Genomic DNA, 17,014 nt, shown 5'->3' with positions numbered 1-17,014 from the left:
GCGACAGTGACAAGGTCAGACAGAGGTGACAGTGACAAGGTCAGGCAGAGGCGTGACAGTGACAAGGTCAGGCAGAGGCGACAGTGACAAGGTCAGGCAGAGGCGACAGTGACAAGGTCAGACAGGCGACAGTGACAAGGTCAGGCAGAGGCGACAGTGACAAGGTCAGGCAGAGGTGACAGTGACAAGGTCAGGCAGAGGCGTGACAGTGACAAGGTCAGGCAGAGGCGACAGTGACAAGGTCAGACAGAGGCGTGACAGTGACAAGGTCAGGCAGAGGCGACAGTGACAAGGTCAGGCAGAGGCGTGACAGTGACAAGGTCAGGCAGAGGCGACAGTGACAAGGTCAGGCAGAGGCGACAGTGACAAGGTCAGGCAGAGGCGACAGTGACAAGGTCAGGCAGAGGCGTGACAGTGACAAGGTCAGGCAGAGGCGACGGTGACAAGGTCAGGCAGAGGCGTGACAGTGACAAGGTCAGACAGAGGCGACAGTGACAAGGTCAGGCAGAGGCGACAGTGACAAGGTCAGGCAGAGGCGACAGTGACAAGGTCAGACAGGCGACAGTGACAAGGTCAGGCAGAGGCGACAGTGACAAGGTCAGGCAGAGGCGACGGTGACAAGGTCAGGCAGAGGTGACAGTGACAAGGTCAGGCAGAGGCGACAGTGACAAGGTCAGACAGAGGCGACAGTGACAAGGTCAGGCAGAGGCGACAGTGACAAGGTCAGGCAGAGGCGACAGTGACAAGGTCAGGCAGAGGCGACAGTGACAAGGTCAGGCAGAGGTGACAGTGACAAGGTCAGACAGAGGCGACAGTGACAAGGTCAGGCAGAGGCGTGACAGTGACAAGGTCAGGCAGAGGCGACAGTGACAAGGTCAGACAGAGGCGACGGTGACAAGGTCAGGCAGAGGCGACAGTGACAAGGTCAGACAGAGGCGTGACAGTGACAAGGTCAGCCAGAGGCGACGGTGACAAGGTCAGGCAGAGGCGACGGTGACAAGGTCAGGCAGAGGCGACGGTGACAAGGTCAGGCAGAGGCGACAGTGACAAGGTCAGACAGAGGCGACGGTGACAAGGTCAGACAGAGGCGACAGTGACAAGGTCAGACAGGCAACAGTGACAAGGTCAGACAGAGGCGACAGTGACAAGGTCAGACAGAGGCGTGACAGTGACAAGGTCAGGCAGAGGCGACAGTGACAAGGTCAGGCAGAGGCGTGACAGTGACAAGGTCAGGCAGAGGCGACAGTGACAAGGGCAGACAGAGGCGACGGTGACTAGGTCAGACAGAGGCGACAGTGACAAGGTCAGGCAGAGGCGACAGTGACAAGGTCAGACAGAGGCGACGGTGACAAGGTCAGACAGAGGCGACGGTGACAAGGTCAGACAGAGGCGTGACAGTGACAAGGTCAGACAGAGGCGTGACAGTGACAAGGTCAGGCAGAGGCGTGACAGTGACAAGGTCAGGCAGAGGCGACAGTGACAAGGTCAGACAGAGGCGACAGTGACAAGGTCAGGCAGAGGCGACAGTGACAAGGTCAGACAGGCGACAGTGACAAGGTCAGACAGAGGTGACAGTGACAAGGTCAGGCAGAGGCGTGACAGTGACAAGGTCAGGCAGAGGCGACAGTGACAAGGTCAGGCAGAGGCGACAGTGACAAGGTCAGACAGGCGACAGTGACAAGGTCAGGCAGAGGCGACAGTGACAAGGTCAGGCAGAGGTGACAGTGACAAGGTCAGGCAGAGGCGTGACAGTGACAAGGTCAGGCAGAGGCGACAGTGACAAGGTCAGACAGAGGCGTGACAGTGACAAGGTCAGGCAGAGGCGACAGTGACAAGGTCAGGCAGAGGCGTGACAGTGACAAGGTCAGGCAGAGGCGACAGTGACAAGGTCAGGCAGAGGCGACAGTGACAAGGTCAGGCAGAGGCGACGGTGACAAGGTCAGGCAGAGGCGTGACAGTGACAAGGTCAGGCAGAGGCGACGGTGACAATGTCAGGCAGAGGCGTGACAGTGACAAGGTCAGACAGAGGCGACAGTGACAAGGTCAGGCAGAGGCGACAGTGACAAGGTCAGGCAGAGGCGACAGTGACAAGGTCAGACAGGCGACAGTGACAAGGTCAGGCAGAGGCGTGACAGTGACAAGGTCAGGCAGAGGCGACGGTGACAAGGTCAGGCAGAGGCGTGACAGTGACAAGGTCAGGCAGAGGCGACAGTGACAAGGTCAGGCAGAGGCGACAGTGACAAGGTCAGACAGAGGCGACAGTGACAAGGTCAGGCAGAGGTGACGGTGACAAGGTCAGGCAGAGGCGACAGTGACAAGGTCAGACAGAGGCGACAGTGACAAGGTCAGGCAGAGGCGACAGTGACAAGGTCAGGCAGAGGCGACAGTGACAAGGTCAGGCAGAGGTGACAGTGACAAGGTCAGACAGAGGCGACAGTGACAAGGTCAGGCAGAGGCGTGACAGTGACGTCAGGCAGAGGCGACAGTGACAAGGTCAGACAGAGGCGACGGTGACAAGGTCAGGCAGAGGCGACAGTGACAAGGTCAGACAGAGGCGTGACAGTGACAAGGTCAGCCAGAGGCGACGGTGACAAGGTCAGGCAGAGGCGACGGTGACAAGGTCAGGCAGAGGCGACGGTGACAAGGTCAGGCAGAGGCGACAGTGACAAGGTCAGACAGAGGCGACGGTGACAAGGTCAGACAGAGGCGACGGTGACAAGGTCAGACAGGCGACAGTGACAAGGTCAGACAGAGGCGACAGTGACAAGGTCAGACAGAGGCGTGACAGTGACAAGGTCAGGCAGAGGCGACAGTGACAAGGTCAGGCAGAGGCGACAGTGACAAGGTCAGACAGGCGACAGTGACAAGGTCAGGCAGAGGCGACAGTGACAAGGTCAGGCAGAGGCGACGGTGACAAGGTCAGGCAGAGGTGACAGTGACAAGGTCAGGCAGAGGCGACAGTGACAAGGTCAGACAGAGGCGACAGTGACAAGGTCAGGCAGAGGCGACAGTGACAAGGTCAGGCAGAGGCGACAGTGACAAGGTCAGGCAGAGGTGACAGTGACAAGGTCAGACAGAGGCGACAGTGACAAGGTCAGGCAGAGGCGTGACAGTGACAAGGTCAGGCAGAGGCGACAGTGACAAGGTCAGACAGAGGCGACGGTGACAAGGTCAGGCAGAGGCGACAGTGACAAGGTCAGACAGAGGCGTGACAGTGACAAGGTCAGCCAGAGGCGACGGTGACAAGGTCAGGCAGAGGCGACGGTGACAAGGTCAGGCAGAGGCGACGGTGACAAGGTCAGGCAGAGGCGACAGTGACAAGGTCAGACAGAGGCGACGGTGACAAGGTCAGACAGAGGCGACAGTGACAAGGTCAGACAGGCAACAGTGACAAGGTCAGACAGAGGCGACAGTGACAAGGTCAGACAGAGGCGTGACAGTGACAAGGTCAGGCAGAGGCGACAGTGACAAGGTCAGGCAGAGGCGTGACAGTGACAAGGTCAGGCAGAGGCGACAGTGACAAGGGCAGACAGAGGCGACGGTGACTAGGTCAGACAGAGGCGACAGTGACAAGGTCAGGCAGAGGCGACAGTGACAAGGTCAGACAGAGGCGACGGTGACAAGGTCAGACAGAGGCGACGGTGACAAGGTCAGACAGAGGCGACAGTGACAAGGTCAGACAGAGGCAACGGTGACAAGGTCAGACAGAGGCGTGACAGTGACAAGGTCAGGCAGAGGCGATGGTGACAAGGTCAGACAGAGGTGACAGTGACAAGGTCAGGCAGAGGCGACAGTGACAAGGTCAGGCAGAGGCGACAGTGACAAGGTCAGACAGAGGCGACAGTGACAAGGTCAGGCAGAGGCGACAGTGACAAGGTCAGGCAGAGGCGACAGTGACAAGGTCAGACAGGCGACAGTGACAAGGTCAGACAGAGGCGTGACAGTGACAAGGTCAGGCAGAGGCGACAGTGACAAGGTCAGACAGAGGCGACGGTGACAAGGTCAGGCAGAGGCGACAGTGACAAGGTCAGACAGAGGCGTGACAGTGACAAGGTCAGCCAGAGGCGACGGTGACAAGGTCAGGCAGAGGCGACGGTGACAAGGTCAGGCAGAGGCGACAGTGACAAGGTCAGGCAGAGGCGTGACAGTGACAAGGTCAGGCAGAGGCGTGACAGTGACAAGGTCAGGCAGAGGCGACGGTGACAAGGTCAGACAGAGGCGACGGTGACAAGGTCAGGCAGAGGCGACGGTGACAAGGTCAGGCAGAGGCGACGGTGACAAGGTCAGGCAGAGGCGACGGTGACAAGGTCAGGCAGAGGCGACGGTGACAGGGTCAGGCAGAGGCGTGACAGTGACAGGGTCAGACAGAGGCGTGACAGTGACAAGGTCAGGCAGAGGCGTGACAGTGACAAGGTCAGGCAGAGGCGTGACAGTGACAAGGTCAGGCAGAGGCCACAGTGACAAGGTCAGGCAGAGGTGACGGTGACAAGGTCAGGCAGAGGCGACGGTGACAAGGTCAGGCAGAGGCGTGACAGTGACAAGGTCAGGCAGAGGCGTGACAGTGACAAGGTCAGGCAGAGGCGTGACAGTGACAAGGTCAGGCAGAGGCCACAGTGACAAGGTCAGACAGAGGCGTGACAGTGACAAGGTCAGACAGAGGTGACAGTGACAAGGACAGGCAGAGGCGACAGTGACAAGGTCAGACAGAGGCGACAGTGACAAGGTCAGGCAGAGGCGACAGTGACAAGGTCAGACAGAGGCGTGACAGTGACAAGGTCAGACAGAGGCGACAGTGACAAGGTCAGACAGAGGCGACAGTGACAAGGTCAGACAGAGGCGACAGTGACAAGGTCAGGCAGAGGCGACGGTGACAAGGTCAGACAGAGGCGACGGTGACAAGGTCAGACAGAGGCGACAGTGACAAGGTCAGGCAGAGGCGACGGTGACAAGGTCAGGCAGAGGCGTGACAGTGACAAGGTCAGACAGAGGCGACAGTGACAAGGTCAGACAGAGGCGACGGTGACAAGGTCAGGCAGAGGCGTGACAGTGACAAGGTCAGACAGAGGCGTGACAGTGACAAGGTCAGGCAGAGGCGTGACAGTGACAAGGTCAGACAGAGGCGACAGTGACAAGGTCAGACAGAGGCGACGGTGACAAGGTCAGACAGAGGCGACGGTGACAAGGTCAGGCAGAGGCGTGACAGTGACAAGGTCAGACAGAGGCGACAGTGACAAGGTCAGACAGAGGCGACGGTGACAAGGTCAGGCAGAGGCGTGACAGTGACAAGGTCAGGCAGAGGCGTGACAGTGACAAGGTCAGGCAGAGGCGACGGTGACAAGGTCAGGCAGAGGCGACGGTGACAAGGTCAGGCAGAGGCGTGACAGTGACAAGGTCAGGCAGAGGCGACGGTGACAAGGTCAGACAGAGGCGACAGTGACAAGGTCAGGCAGAGGCGTGACAGTGACAAGGTCAGGCAGAGGCGTGACAGTGACAAGGTCAGACAGAGGCGACAGTGACAAGGTCAGGCAGAGGCGACGGTGACAAGGTCAGACAGAGGCGACAGTGACAAGGTCAGGCAGAGGCGACGGTGACAAGGTCAGGCAGAGGCGACGGTGACAAGGTCAGGCAGAGGCGACGGTGACAAGGTCAGGCAGAGGCGTGACAGTGACAAGGTCAGACAGAGGCGTGACAGTGACAAGGTCAGGCAGAGGCGTGACAGTGACAAGGTCAGGCAGAGGCGACAGTGACAAGGTCAGACAGAGGCGACAGTGACAAGGTCAGGCAGAGGCGACAGTGACAAGGTCAGACAGGCGACAGTGACAAGGTCAGACAGAGGTGACAGTGACAAGGTCAGGCAGAGGCGTGACAGTGACAAGGTCAGGCAGAGGCGACAGTGACAAGGTCAGGCAGAGGCGACAGTGACAAGGTCAGACAGGCGACAGTGACAAGGTCAGGCAGAGTCGACAGTGACAAGGTCAGGCAGAGGCGACAGTGACAAGGTCAGGCAGAGGCGACAGTGACAAGGTCAGGCAGAGGCGACGGTGACAAGGTCAGGCAGAGGCGTGACAGTGACAAGGTCAGGCAGAGGCGACGGTGACAAGGTCAGGCAGAGGCGTGACAGTGACAAGGTCAGACAGAGGCGACAGTGACAAGGTCAGGCAGAGGCGACAGTGACAAGGTCAGGCAGAGGCGACAGTGACAAGGTCAGACAGGCGACAGTGACAAGGTCAGGCAGAGGCGACAGTGACAAGGTCAGACAGAGGCGACAGTGACAAGGTCAGGCAGAGGCGACAGTGACAAGGTCAGGCAGAGGCGACAGTGACAAGGTCAGACAGGCGACAGTGACAAGGTCAGGCAGAGTCGACAGTGACAAGGTCAGGCAGAGGCGACAGTGACAAGGTCAGGCAGAGGCGACAGTGACAAGGTCAGGCAGAGGCGACGGTGACAAGGTCAGGCAGAGGCGTGACAGTGACAAGGTCAGGCAGAGGCGACGGTGACAAGGTCAGGCAGAGGCGTGACAGTGACAAGGTCAGACAGAGGCGACAGTGACAAGGTCAGGCAGAGGCGACAGTGACAAGGTCAGGCAGAGGCGACAGTGACAAGGTCAGACAGGCGACAGTGACAAGGTCAGGCAGAGGCGACAGTGACAAGGTCAGACAGAGGCGACAGTGACAAGGTCAGGCAGAGGTGACAGTGACAAGGTCAGGCAGAGGCGACGGTGACAAGGTCAGGCAGAGGCGTGACAGTGACAAGGTCAGGCAGAGGCGACAGTGACAAGGTCAGGCAGAGGCGACAGTGACAAGGTCAGACAGAGGCGACAGTGACAAGGTCAGGCAGAGGTGACGGTGACAAGGTCAGGCAGAGGCGACAGTGACAAGGTCAGAGAGAGGCGACAGTGACAAGGTCAGGCAGAGGCGACAGTGACAAGGTCAGGCAGAGGCGACAGTGACAAGGTCAGGCAGAGGTGACAGTGACAAGGTCAGACAGAGGCGACAGTGACAAGGTCAGGCAGAGGCGTGACAGTGACGTCAGGCAGAGGCGACAGTGACAAGGTCAGACAGAGGCGACGGTGACAAGGTCAGGCAGAGGCGACAGTGACAAGGTCAGACAGAGGCGTGACAGTGACAAGGTCAGCCAGAGGCGACGGTGACAAGGTCAGGCAGAGGCGACGGTGACAAGGTCAGGCAGAGGCGACGGTGACAAGGTCAGGCAGAGGCGACAGTGACAAGGTCAGACAGAGGCGACGGTGACAAGGTCAGACAGAGGCGACAGTGACAAGGTCAGACAGGCGACAGTGACAAGGTCAGACAGAGGCGACAGTGACAAGGTCAGACAGAGGCGTGACAGTGACAAGGTCAGGCAGAGGCGACAGTGACAAGGTCAGGCAGAGGCGTGACAGTGACAAGGTCAGGCAGAGGCGACAGTGACAAGGGCAGACAGAGGCGACGGTGACATGGTCAGGCAGAGGTGACGGTGACAAGGTCAGACAGAGGCGACGGTGACAAGGTCAGGCAGAGGTGACAGTGACAAGGTCAGGCAGAGGCGACAGTGACAAGGGCAGACAGAGGTGACGGTGACAAGGTCAGGCAGAGGCGACAGTGACAAGGTCAGACAGAGGCGACAGTGACAAGGTCAGGCAGAGGCGACAGTGACAAGGTCAGACAGAGGCGACGGTGACAAGGTCAGACAGAGGCGACGGTGACAAGGTCAGACAGAGGCGACGGTGACAAGGTCAGACAGAGGCGACGGTGACAAGGTCAGGCAGAGGCGACAGTGACAAGGGCAGACAGAGGCGACGGTGACAAGGTCAGACAGAGGCGACAGTGACAAGGTCAGACAGAGGCAACGGTGACAAGGTCAGACAGAGGCGTGACAGTGACAAGGTCAGGCAGAGGCGATGGTGACAAGGTCAGACAGAGGTGACAGTGACAAGGTCAGGCAGAGGCGACAGTGACAAGGTCAGGCAGAGGCGACAGTGACAAGGTCAGACAGAGGCGACAGTGACAAGGTCAGGCAGAGGCGACAGTGACAAGGTCAGGCAGAGGCGACAGTGACAAGGTCAGACAGGCGACAGTGACAAGGTCAGACAGAGGCGTGACAGTGACAAGGTCAGGCAGAGGCGACAGTGACAAGGTCAGACAGAGGCGACGGTGACAAGGTCAGGCAGAGGCGACAGTGACAAGGTCAGACAGAGGCGTGACAGTGACAAGGTCAGCCAGAGGCGACGGTGACAAGGTCAGGCAGAGGCGACGGTGACAAGGTCAGGCAGAGGCGACGGTGACAAGGTCAGACAGAGGCGTGACAGTGACAAGGTCAGGCAGAGGCGACGGTGACAAGGTCAGACAGAGGCGACAGTGACAAGGTCAGACAGGCGACAGTGACAAGGTCAGACAGAGGCGACAGTGACAAGGTCAGGCAGAGGCGACAGTGACAAGGTCAGGCAGAGGCGTGACAGTGACAAGGTCAGGCAGAGGCGACAGTGACAAGGTCAGACAGAGGCGACGGTGACTAGGTCAGACAGAGGCGACAGTGACAAGGTCAGGCAGAGGCGACAGTGACAAGGTCAGACAGAGGCGACGGTGACAAGGTCAGACAGAGGCGACGGTGACAAGGTCAGACAGAGGCGACGGTGACAAGGTCAGACAGAGGCGACGGTGACAAGGTCAGACAGAAGCGTGACAGTGACAAGGTCAGGCAGAGGCGATGGTGACAAGGTCAGACAGAGGTGACAGTGACAAGGTCAGGCAGAGGCGTGACAGTGACAAGGTCAGACAGAGGCGTGACAGTGACAAGGTCAGGCAGAGGCGACAGTGACAAGGTCAGACAGAGGCGACAGTGACAAGGTCAGGCAGAGGCGTGACAGTGACAAGGTCAGACAGAGGCGACAGTGACAAGGTCAGACAGGCGACAGTGACAAGGTCAGACAGAGGCGTGACAGTGACAAGGTCAGGCAGAGGCGACAGTGACAAGGTCAGGCAGAGGCGACAGTGACAAGGTCAGGCAGAGGCGACAGTGACAAGGTCAGACAGAGGCGACAGTGACAAGGTCAGGCAGAGGCGACAGTGACAAGGTCAGGCAGAGGCGTGACAGTGACAAGGTCAGACAGAGGCGTGACAGTGACAAGGTCAGACAGAGGCGACAGTGACAAGGTCAGGCAGAGGTGACAGTGACAAGGTCAGGCAGAGGCGACAGTGACAAGGTCAGGCAGAGGTGACAGTGACAAGGTCAGGCAGAGGCAACGGTGACAAGGTCAGGCAGAGGCGTGACAGTGACAAGGTCAGACAGAGGCAACGGTGACAAGGTCAGACAGAGGCGACAGTGACAAGGTCAGGCAGAGGCGACGGTGACAAGGTCAGACAGAGGCGACGGTGACAAGGTCAGACAGAGGCGACAGTGACAAGGTCAGACAGAGGCGTGACAGTGACAAGGTCAGACAGAGGCGTGACAGTGACAAGGTCAGGCAGAGGCGACGGTGACAAGGTCAGACAGAGGCGACGGTGACAAGGTCAGGCAGAGGCGACAGTGACAAGGTCAGGCAGAGGCGTGACAGTGACAAGGTCAGGCAGAGGCGACAGTGACAAGGTCAGGCAGAGGCGACGGTGACAAGGTCAGGCAGAGGCGACAGTGACAAGGTCAGGCAGAGGCGTGACAGTGACAAGGTCAGGCAGAGGCGTGACAGTGACAAGGTCAGGCAGAGGCGACGGTGACAAGGTCAGACAGAGGCGACAGTGACAAGGTCAGACAGAGGCGACAGTGACAAGGTCAGACAGAGGCGACAGTGACAAGGTCAGGCAGAGGCGACAGTGACAAGGTCAGACAGAGGCGACAGTGACAAGGTCAGGCAGAGGCACGGTGACAAGGTCAGGCAGAGGCATGACAGTGACAAGGTCAGGCAGAGGCGACGGTGACAAGGTCAGGCAGAGGCGACGGTGACAAGGTCAGGCAGAGGCGATGGTGACAAGGTCAGGCAGAGGCGACGGTGACAAGGTCAGGCAGAGGCGTGACAGTGACAAGGTCAGACAGAGGCGACAGTGACAAGGTCAGGCAGAGGCGTGACAGTGACAAGGTCAGACAGAGGCGACAGTGACAAGGTCAGACAGAGGCGACAGTGACAAGGTCAGACAGAGGCGACAGTGACAAGGTCAGGCAGAGGCGTGACAGTGACAAGGTCAGACAGAGGCGACAGTGACAAGGTCAGACAGAGGCGACAGTGACAAGGTCAGGCAGAGGCGACAGTGACAAGGTCAGGCAGAGGCGTGACAGTGACAAGGTCAGGCAGAGGCGACAGTGACAAGGTCAGACAGAGGCGACGGTGACTAGGTCAGACAGAGGCGACAGTGACAAGGTCAGGCAGAGGCGACAGTGACAAGGTCAGACAGAGGCGACGGTGACAAGGTCAGACAGAGGCGACGGTGACAAGGTCAGACAGAGGCGACGGTGACAAGGTCAGACAGAGGCGACGGTGACAAGGTCAGACAGAGGCGTGACAGTGACAAGGTCAGGCAGAGGCGACAATGACAAGGTCAGGCAGAGGCGATGGTGACAAGGTCAGACAGAGGTGACAGTGACAAGGTCAGGCAGAGGCGTGACAGTGACAAGGTCAGACAGAGGCGTGACAGTGACAAGGTCAGGCAGAGGCGACAGTGACAAGGTCAGACAGAGGCGACAGTGACAAGGTCAGGCAGAGGTGACAGTGACAAGGTCAGACAGAGGTGACAGTGACAAGGTCAGGCAGAGGCGACAGTGACAAGGTCAGACAGAGGCGACAGTGACAAGGTCAGGCAGAGGCACGGTGACAAGGTCAGGCAGAGGCATGACAGTGACAAGGTCAGGCAGAGGCGACGGTGACAAGGTCAGGCAGAGGCGACGGTGACAAGGTCAGGCAGAGGCGACGGTGACAAGGTCAGGCAGAGGCGTGACAGTGACAAGGTCAGACAGAGGCGACAGTGACAAGGTCAGGCAGAGGCGTGACAGTGACAAGGTCAGACAGAGGCGACAGTGACAAGGTCAGACAGAGGCGACAGTGACAAGGTCAGGCAGAGGCGACAGTGACAAGGTCAGGCAGAGGCGTGACAGTGACAAGGTCAGACAGAGGCGACAGTGACAAGGTCAGACAGAGGCGACAGTGACAAGGTCAGGCAGAGGCGACAGTGACAAGGTCAGGCAGAGGCGTGACAGTGACAAGGTCAGGCAGAGGCGACAGTGACAAGGTCAGACAGAGGCGACGGTGACTAGGTCAGACAGAGGCGACAGTGACAAGGTCAGGCAGAGGCGACAGTGACAAGGTCAGACAGAGGCGACGGTGACAAGGTCAGACAGAGGCGACGGTGACAAGGTCAGACAGAGGCGACGGTGACAAGGTCAGACAGAGGCGACGGTGACAAGGTCAGACAGAGGCGTGACAGTGACAAGGTCAGGCAGAGGCGACAGTGACAAGGTCAGGCAGAGGCGATGGTGACAAGGTCAGACAGAGGTGACAGTGACAAGGTCAGGCAGAGGCGTGACAGTGACAAGGTCAGACAGAGGCGTGACAGTGACAAGGTCAGGCAGAGGCGACAGTGACAAGGTCAGACAGAGGCGACAGTGACAAGGTCAGGCAGAGGCGTGACAGTGACAAGGTCAGACAGAGGCGACAGTGACAAGGTCAGACAGAGGCGACAGTGACAAGGTCAGACAGAGGCGACAGTGACAAGGTCAGACAGGCGACAGTGACAAGGTCAGACAGAGGCGACAGTGACAAGGTCAGACAGAGGCGACAGTGACAAGGTCAGGCAGAGGCGTGACAGTGACAAGGTCAGACAGAGGCGACAGTGACAAGGTCAGACAGGCGACAGTGACAAGGTCAGACAGAGGCGTGACAGTGACAAGGTCAGGCAGAGGCGACAGTGACAAGGTCAGGCAGAGGCGACAGTGACAAGGTCAGGCAGAGGCGACAGTGACAAGGTCAGACAGAGGCGACAGTGACAAGGTCAGGCAGAGGCGACAGTGACAAGGTCAGGCAGAGGCGTGACAGTGACAAGGTCAGACAGAGGCGTGACAGTGACAAGGTCAGACAGAGGCGACAGTGACAAGGTCAGGCAGAGGTGACAGTGACAAGGTCAGGCAGAGGCGACAGTGACAAGGTCAGGCAGAGGTGACAGTGACAAGGTCAGGCAGAGGCAACGGTGACAAGGTCAGGCAGAGGCGTGACAGTGACAAGGTCAGACAGAGGCAACGGTGACAAGGTCAGACAGAGGCGACAGTGACAAGGTCAGGCAGAGGCGACGGTGACAAGGTCAGACAGAGGCGACGGTGACAAGGTCAGACAGAGGCGACAGTGACAAGGTCAGACAGAGGCGTGACAGTGACAAGGTCAGACAGAGGCGTGACAGTGACAAGGTCAGGCAGAGGCGACGGTGACAAGGTCAGACAGAGGCGACGGTGACAAGGTCAGGCAGAGGCGACAGTGACAAGGTCAGGCAGAGGCGTGACAGTGACAAGGTCAGGCAGAGGCGACAGTGACAAGGTCAGGCAGAGGCGACGGTGACAAGGTCAGGCAGAGGCGACAGTGACAAGGTCAGGCAGAGGCGTGACAGTGACAAGGTCAGGCAGAGGCGTGACAGTGACAAGGTCAGGCAGAGGCGACGGTGACAAGGTCAGGCAGAGGTGACAGTGACAAGGTCAGACAGAGGTGACAGTGACAAGGTCAGGCAGAGGCGACAGTGACAAGGTCAGACAGAGGCGACAGTGACAAGGTCAGGCAGAGGCACGGTGACAAGGTCAGGCAGAGGCATGACAGTGACAAGGTCAGGCAGAGGCGACGGTGACAAGGTCAGGCAGAGGCGACGGTGACAAGGTCAGGCAGAGGCGACGGTGACAAGGTCAGGCAGAGGCGACGGTGACAAGGTCAGGCAGAGGCGTGACAGTGACAAGGTCAGACAGAGGCGACAGTGACAAGGTCAGGCAGAGGCGTGACAGTGACAAGGTCAGACAGAGGCGACAGTGACAAGGTCAGACAGAGGCGACAGTGACAAGGTCAGGCAGAGGCGTGACAGTGACAAGGTCAGACAGAGGCGACAGTGACAAGGTCAGGCAGAGGCGTGGTCCCCCTCCCGCCCCCATACCCAGCGGCTTCCTCCCCATTCACAGCTTGCTCCACGTTCCTGTCATTCAGAGCGACACACACGCACGCGCGCGTGCACGCACACGCACACGCACACACGGCTCCCCCCACACACACATTGCTCCCGTGGTCCTGCCACCCGTGGCATGGCCGTGTGTGTGACTGGTATCACTTCCCGCCCGCTTCCTCGGCGCGCTGGCCCAAGTCCCGCCTGGCTCTTGGAGACACTAGGCGCCGTGCTCCCGCACACGCCTGCTGCTCGCTCTCGCACGCCTCAGCCCAGGGCCCTGCAGGCAGGGGAAGCCCAGCTCTGGAAGTGCTAACTAGCACCTGGATGGGCCTGAGGGCCACCCGTCCCGGACGGGCACCGTAGGCCTGCGGCCGGCCAGCACTACACGTCCGCTGGGGGCCCGGCAGCCGCCGCCGGCCCCTGGCCGGCCCCCCTCACCGGCGCCCTGGCCCCTCCCAGGGCCACCAGACATGCCATAGCTTCTCAAGGCAAGACGGGGCGAGGCAGAGGCCAAGCCCTGACCGCGGTGCTGTCCCCGCAGACGTGAACGAGTGCGAGAGCCAGCGCTGCAGCCAGGAGTGCGCCAACATCTACGGCTCCTACCAGTGCTACTGCCGCCAGGGCTACCAGCTGGCGGAGGACGGGCACGCCTGCACCGGTGAGCGCCGACCCCGCCGGGCCCCAAGAGAGGCACCCCTCCCCTCGGCGGGGACACAGATCCCAGGGTTCCGTCCCCGGCCTGCTGGTTCCTGCCCTGGGCTTCGGGAAGACCCGCTCTGGCTCTGCCTCTGGCTGCTCCATCACCGGAGGCCCGGGCCTGACCTGTTAGTGGGTGCGGGTCAAAGTCTGGCGGTGGAGGCCCGGGCCTGTGGCCCCCGCGGGCAGCAGTGGCCACGGGTGGTGGTGGACCGAGCGCTCGAGTGTGAGGCCTGCGTGGCCTCGGGCTCCGTGTCTGGGGCCCTCCTGCCCTCCTTTGTCAAGCGGACGCCGGGCTCTGGCTGGGACGGGGCCGCACCGGCCGCAGCTGGCTGGGCCATGGTGCTGAGGCTCGCGGTGCCGGCCCTGTTTTCTAGACATCGACGAGTGTGCGCAGGGCGCCGGCATCCTGTGCACCTTCCGCTGCGTCAATGTGCCCGGGAGCTACCAGTGCGCATGCCCAGAGCAGGGCTACACCATGCTGGCCAACGGCCACTCCTGCAAAGGTGAGCGCGGCCGCACCTGGCGCTGGGGGCACGGGGCCACAGAGACGGAGTCCGAGCCTGAAGGGAAGCCGCAGTCTGCTGCTTTGCGTGGACTGGGAGTGGCCTGGGCTCTGGACGTGGTCCTGTGAGCTGGCAGGGACACCGTGGGGGGACAGCGGGGACGGGGCTGGACTGCGAGGTGTGAGGAGCCCCCCGGGGGGGGTGCTGGTCATGCCCAGGCTGCAGGAAGGCGCGTGTGTGGAAGGAGGTGCACCCCGCAGGGTGAGGGGCTGCGGGCGTGGGCTGCTCCAGGCACAGGGGGCTCGGGCTGCTGGGGCAGCGCAGGGGGCAGCACGGGGCGACGGGGGGGGGGGGGGGGCCTGGCCAAGCGGCCTGGGTTCCACATGAGCTGAGCCCAGGGCCATTTGCATTTTTAAACAAAGGCTGGAGACAGGTGTGTGGGCACGTGAGCCGTGTTCCCACAGGGGGCACAGGCAGCCCTGGGCCCCAGGCCTCCGACCTGGCGGGGGTGCGGCGGGGACCCCTCCCAGCCTCTGTCCCCTTCTTCAGACCTGGACGAGTGTGCCCTGGGCACCCACAACTGCTCTGCGGACCAGACCTGCCACAATCTCCAGGGCAGCTTCCGCTGCCTGCGCTTCGAGTGTCCCCCCAACTACGCCCGAGTCTCCGAGACGTGAGTGACCTGGCCCCGAGACCGGAGCCTTGCCCTGGCCAGAAGCATGCGGTGGGCGGGGCGGCGGGCGGGGCAGCGGGCAGGCAGGGTGCCCCTCCCCTGCCAGGCCCAGGGCCCCCAAGCCAAGGCCCCGTGCACACACAGGTGACACCCATCCGTCACCGCCAATACCTTCCTCCAACCCGCTCCACGGCACTGGCTCCGGCGGCCCGGGCAGCCGTGGTGCGTGGTGCGTGTTGCGCGGCATGTGGCACGTGTGCGGCTCAGGGGCTCCCGAGGCCGCAGCCAAGTGGTCCCATCCCCCAGCCGTCTCCGTGGGTGCTGGGGTCCCCACACCTCACACAAGGCTCTCAGCACTGCCCCCTCCCCGGGCTGTGCTGGGGTCCCGCCCGAGGGCCGTCATCGGGAGAGCGGGTGACTACGGACACGGGGTGACCGACCACCACCGCGGCCGCCCTGCAGCAGCCACATGGCCAGCGCCTGACAGAGGGACGGGGGGGGGGGGCAGCGAGGCATGGCTGCCAACAAAGGTATGCCAGGAGGGAGGGGGAGAGGGAGAGGGAGGAAGGGAGGAAGAACAGATTGAGGAAGGGAAGAAGGAAGGAAGGGAGAGAGGGAAAGAAAGGAAGGAAGGGAAGGAAGGAAAGAAGGGAAGGAGGAAGAAATAAAGGAAAGGTAGGAAGGGTGGGAGGAAGGGAGGAGGGAAAGGAAGGAAGGAAGGAAGAAAGAAAGGGAAAGGAAGAGAGGGAGAGAGGAGGGAAAGGAAGGAAGAAAGGGAAAGGGAGAAAGGAAAGGAAGAAAGGAAGGAGAAAGAGAAAGGAAGGAAAAAAAGAAGGGAAGGAAGGAAGGAGGGAAGGAAGGGAAAGAAAGAAGGAGGGAAGGTGGGAAGGAAGGAGGAAAGGGAGAAAGGAAGGAAGGAAGGAGAGAAGGAAGGAAGGAGGGAGGCTGGATGTGTAAAAGCTGCTAACAAGCCTGGCCACCGCCTCCAGGTGGCGGTTCACCACTCACAGAGGGGGAGACTGAGGCAGCGTGCGTCACTGGCCGCTAGGTGCAGAGGCATGGCTTGAGGCCGGCTGGGGTCGGCGGTGGCCGACGGGAGGCTGGGGGGGGGGCTGGCTGCCAACCGCCCTCCATCCCCGCAGGAAATGCGAGCGCACCACGTGCCAGGACATCGCCGAGTGCCAGAGCTCCCCGGCACGCATCACCTACTACCAGCTGAACTTCCAGACGGGCCTGCCGGTGCCCGCGCACATCTTCCGCATCGGCCCCGCGCCGGCCTTCGTGGGCGACACCATCTCCCTGACCATCACCAAGGGCAACGAGGGGGCCTACTTCGGCACGCGCCGTCTCAACGCCTACACGGGCGTGGTCTCCCTGCAGCGGCCCGTGCTGGAGCCTCGGGACTTCGCCCTGGACGTGGAGATGAGGCTGTGGCGACAGGGCTCCATCACCACCTTCCTGGCCAAGATGCACATTTTCTTCACCAAGTTGGCCCCGTGAGGCACAGAGCCGGCCCGGCCCGCCCGGCCCGCCCGTGTGCTCCACCGGGGGGCGCCCGGCGCCCTTGGGGTGTGCTGTGGTTCTAGCTAACTTTGTAACTTAAATTAATTTTGCTACCTTGATCGCCCTTGGGTCTCCTCTGTCCCCCAGGGAGGGGGGGTCACCCCAGAGGTCACCGGGAGGCTGGATGATGCTCTGGGGACCAGACGCAGCGGCCACAGCAGGAGTCTGGACGCCACCAGTGACCTGTCCCTGCAGCTGATGGTCCATCCCGAGCCTCTGGGATTAGTGTTTCCCTTACACCATTCTGAGGTTTTCCCTTGTTTAATGATAAGGGTAATACACATTCACTGTTGTTGTTGTTGTTTTAAAGTAAGAAATTAAACGATCTGTGTCTCCTTTTGTGAGGCATTGGCGTTGGAGTCTGATGACGGATCTGAGGGCCATGGGGTGCCCAGCCTCGGTGATCTGTCAGCTTGCCGGGCTCGGGCTCTCCTTCCTTGAAGTCTCACTGTGGTGCCAAGGCC

At 60.7% G+C, this 17,014-nt stretch overlaps 1 protein-coding gene across 1 annotated transcript in view; it reads left to right on the top strand.

Moving 5' to 3' along the window:
* The window catches only part of Fbln2 (fibulin 2), a 63,213-nt gene extending 46,631 nt beyond the window's left edge, over positions 1-16,582 (top strand). Inside the window, exons 15-18 of the mRNA XM_042679964.1 lie at positions 13,654-13,770; positions 14,186-14,314; positions 14,864-14,987; positions 16,130-16,582. Coding sequence (XP_042535898.1) covers positions 13,654-13,770; positions 14,186-14,314; positions 14,864-14,987; positions 16,130-16,487 — 728 coding nt within the window. The 3' untranslated portion in view covers positions 16,488-16,582. The remainder of the gene's footprint in view (positions 1-13,653; positions 13,771-14,185; positions 14,315-14,863; positions 14,988-16,129) is intronic.
* Positions 16,583-17,014: the final 432 nt, after the last annotated feature.

Source organism: Dipodomys spectabilis, unplaced genomic scaffold (genome assembly GCF_019054845.1).
Source record: "Dipodomys spectabilis isolate Male_0828 unplaced genomic scaffold, ASM1905484v1 ptg000054l, whole genome shotgun sequence".
Taxonomy (NCBI): domain Eukaryota; kingdom Metazoa; phylum Chordata; class Mammalia; order Rodentia; family Heteromyidae; genus Dipodomys; species Dipodomys spectabilis.
Note: the sequence above shows the minus strand (reverse complement) of the source record. Positions and strands in the feature narration are given on the sequence as shown.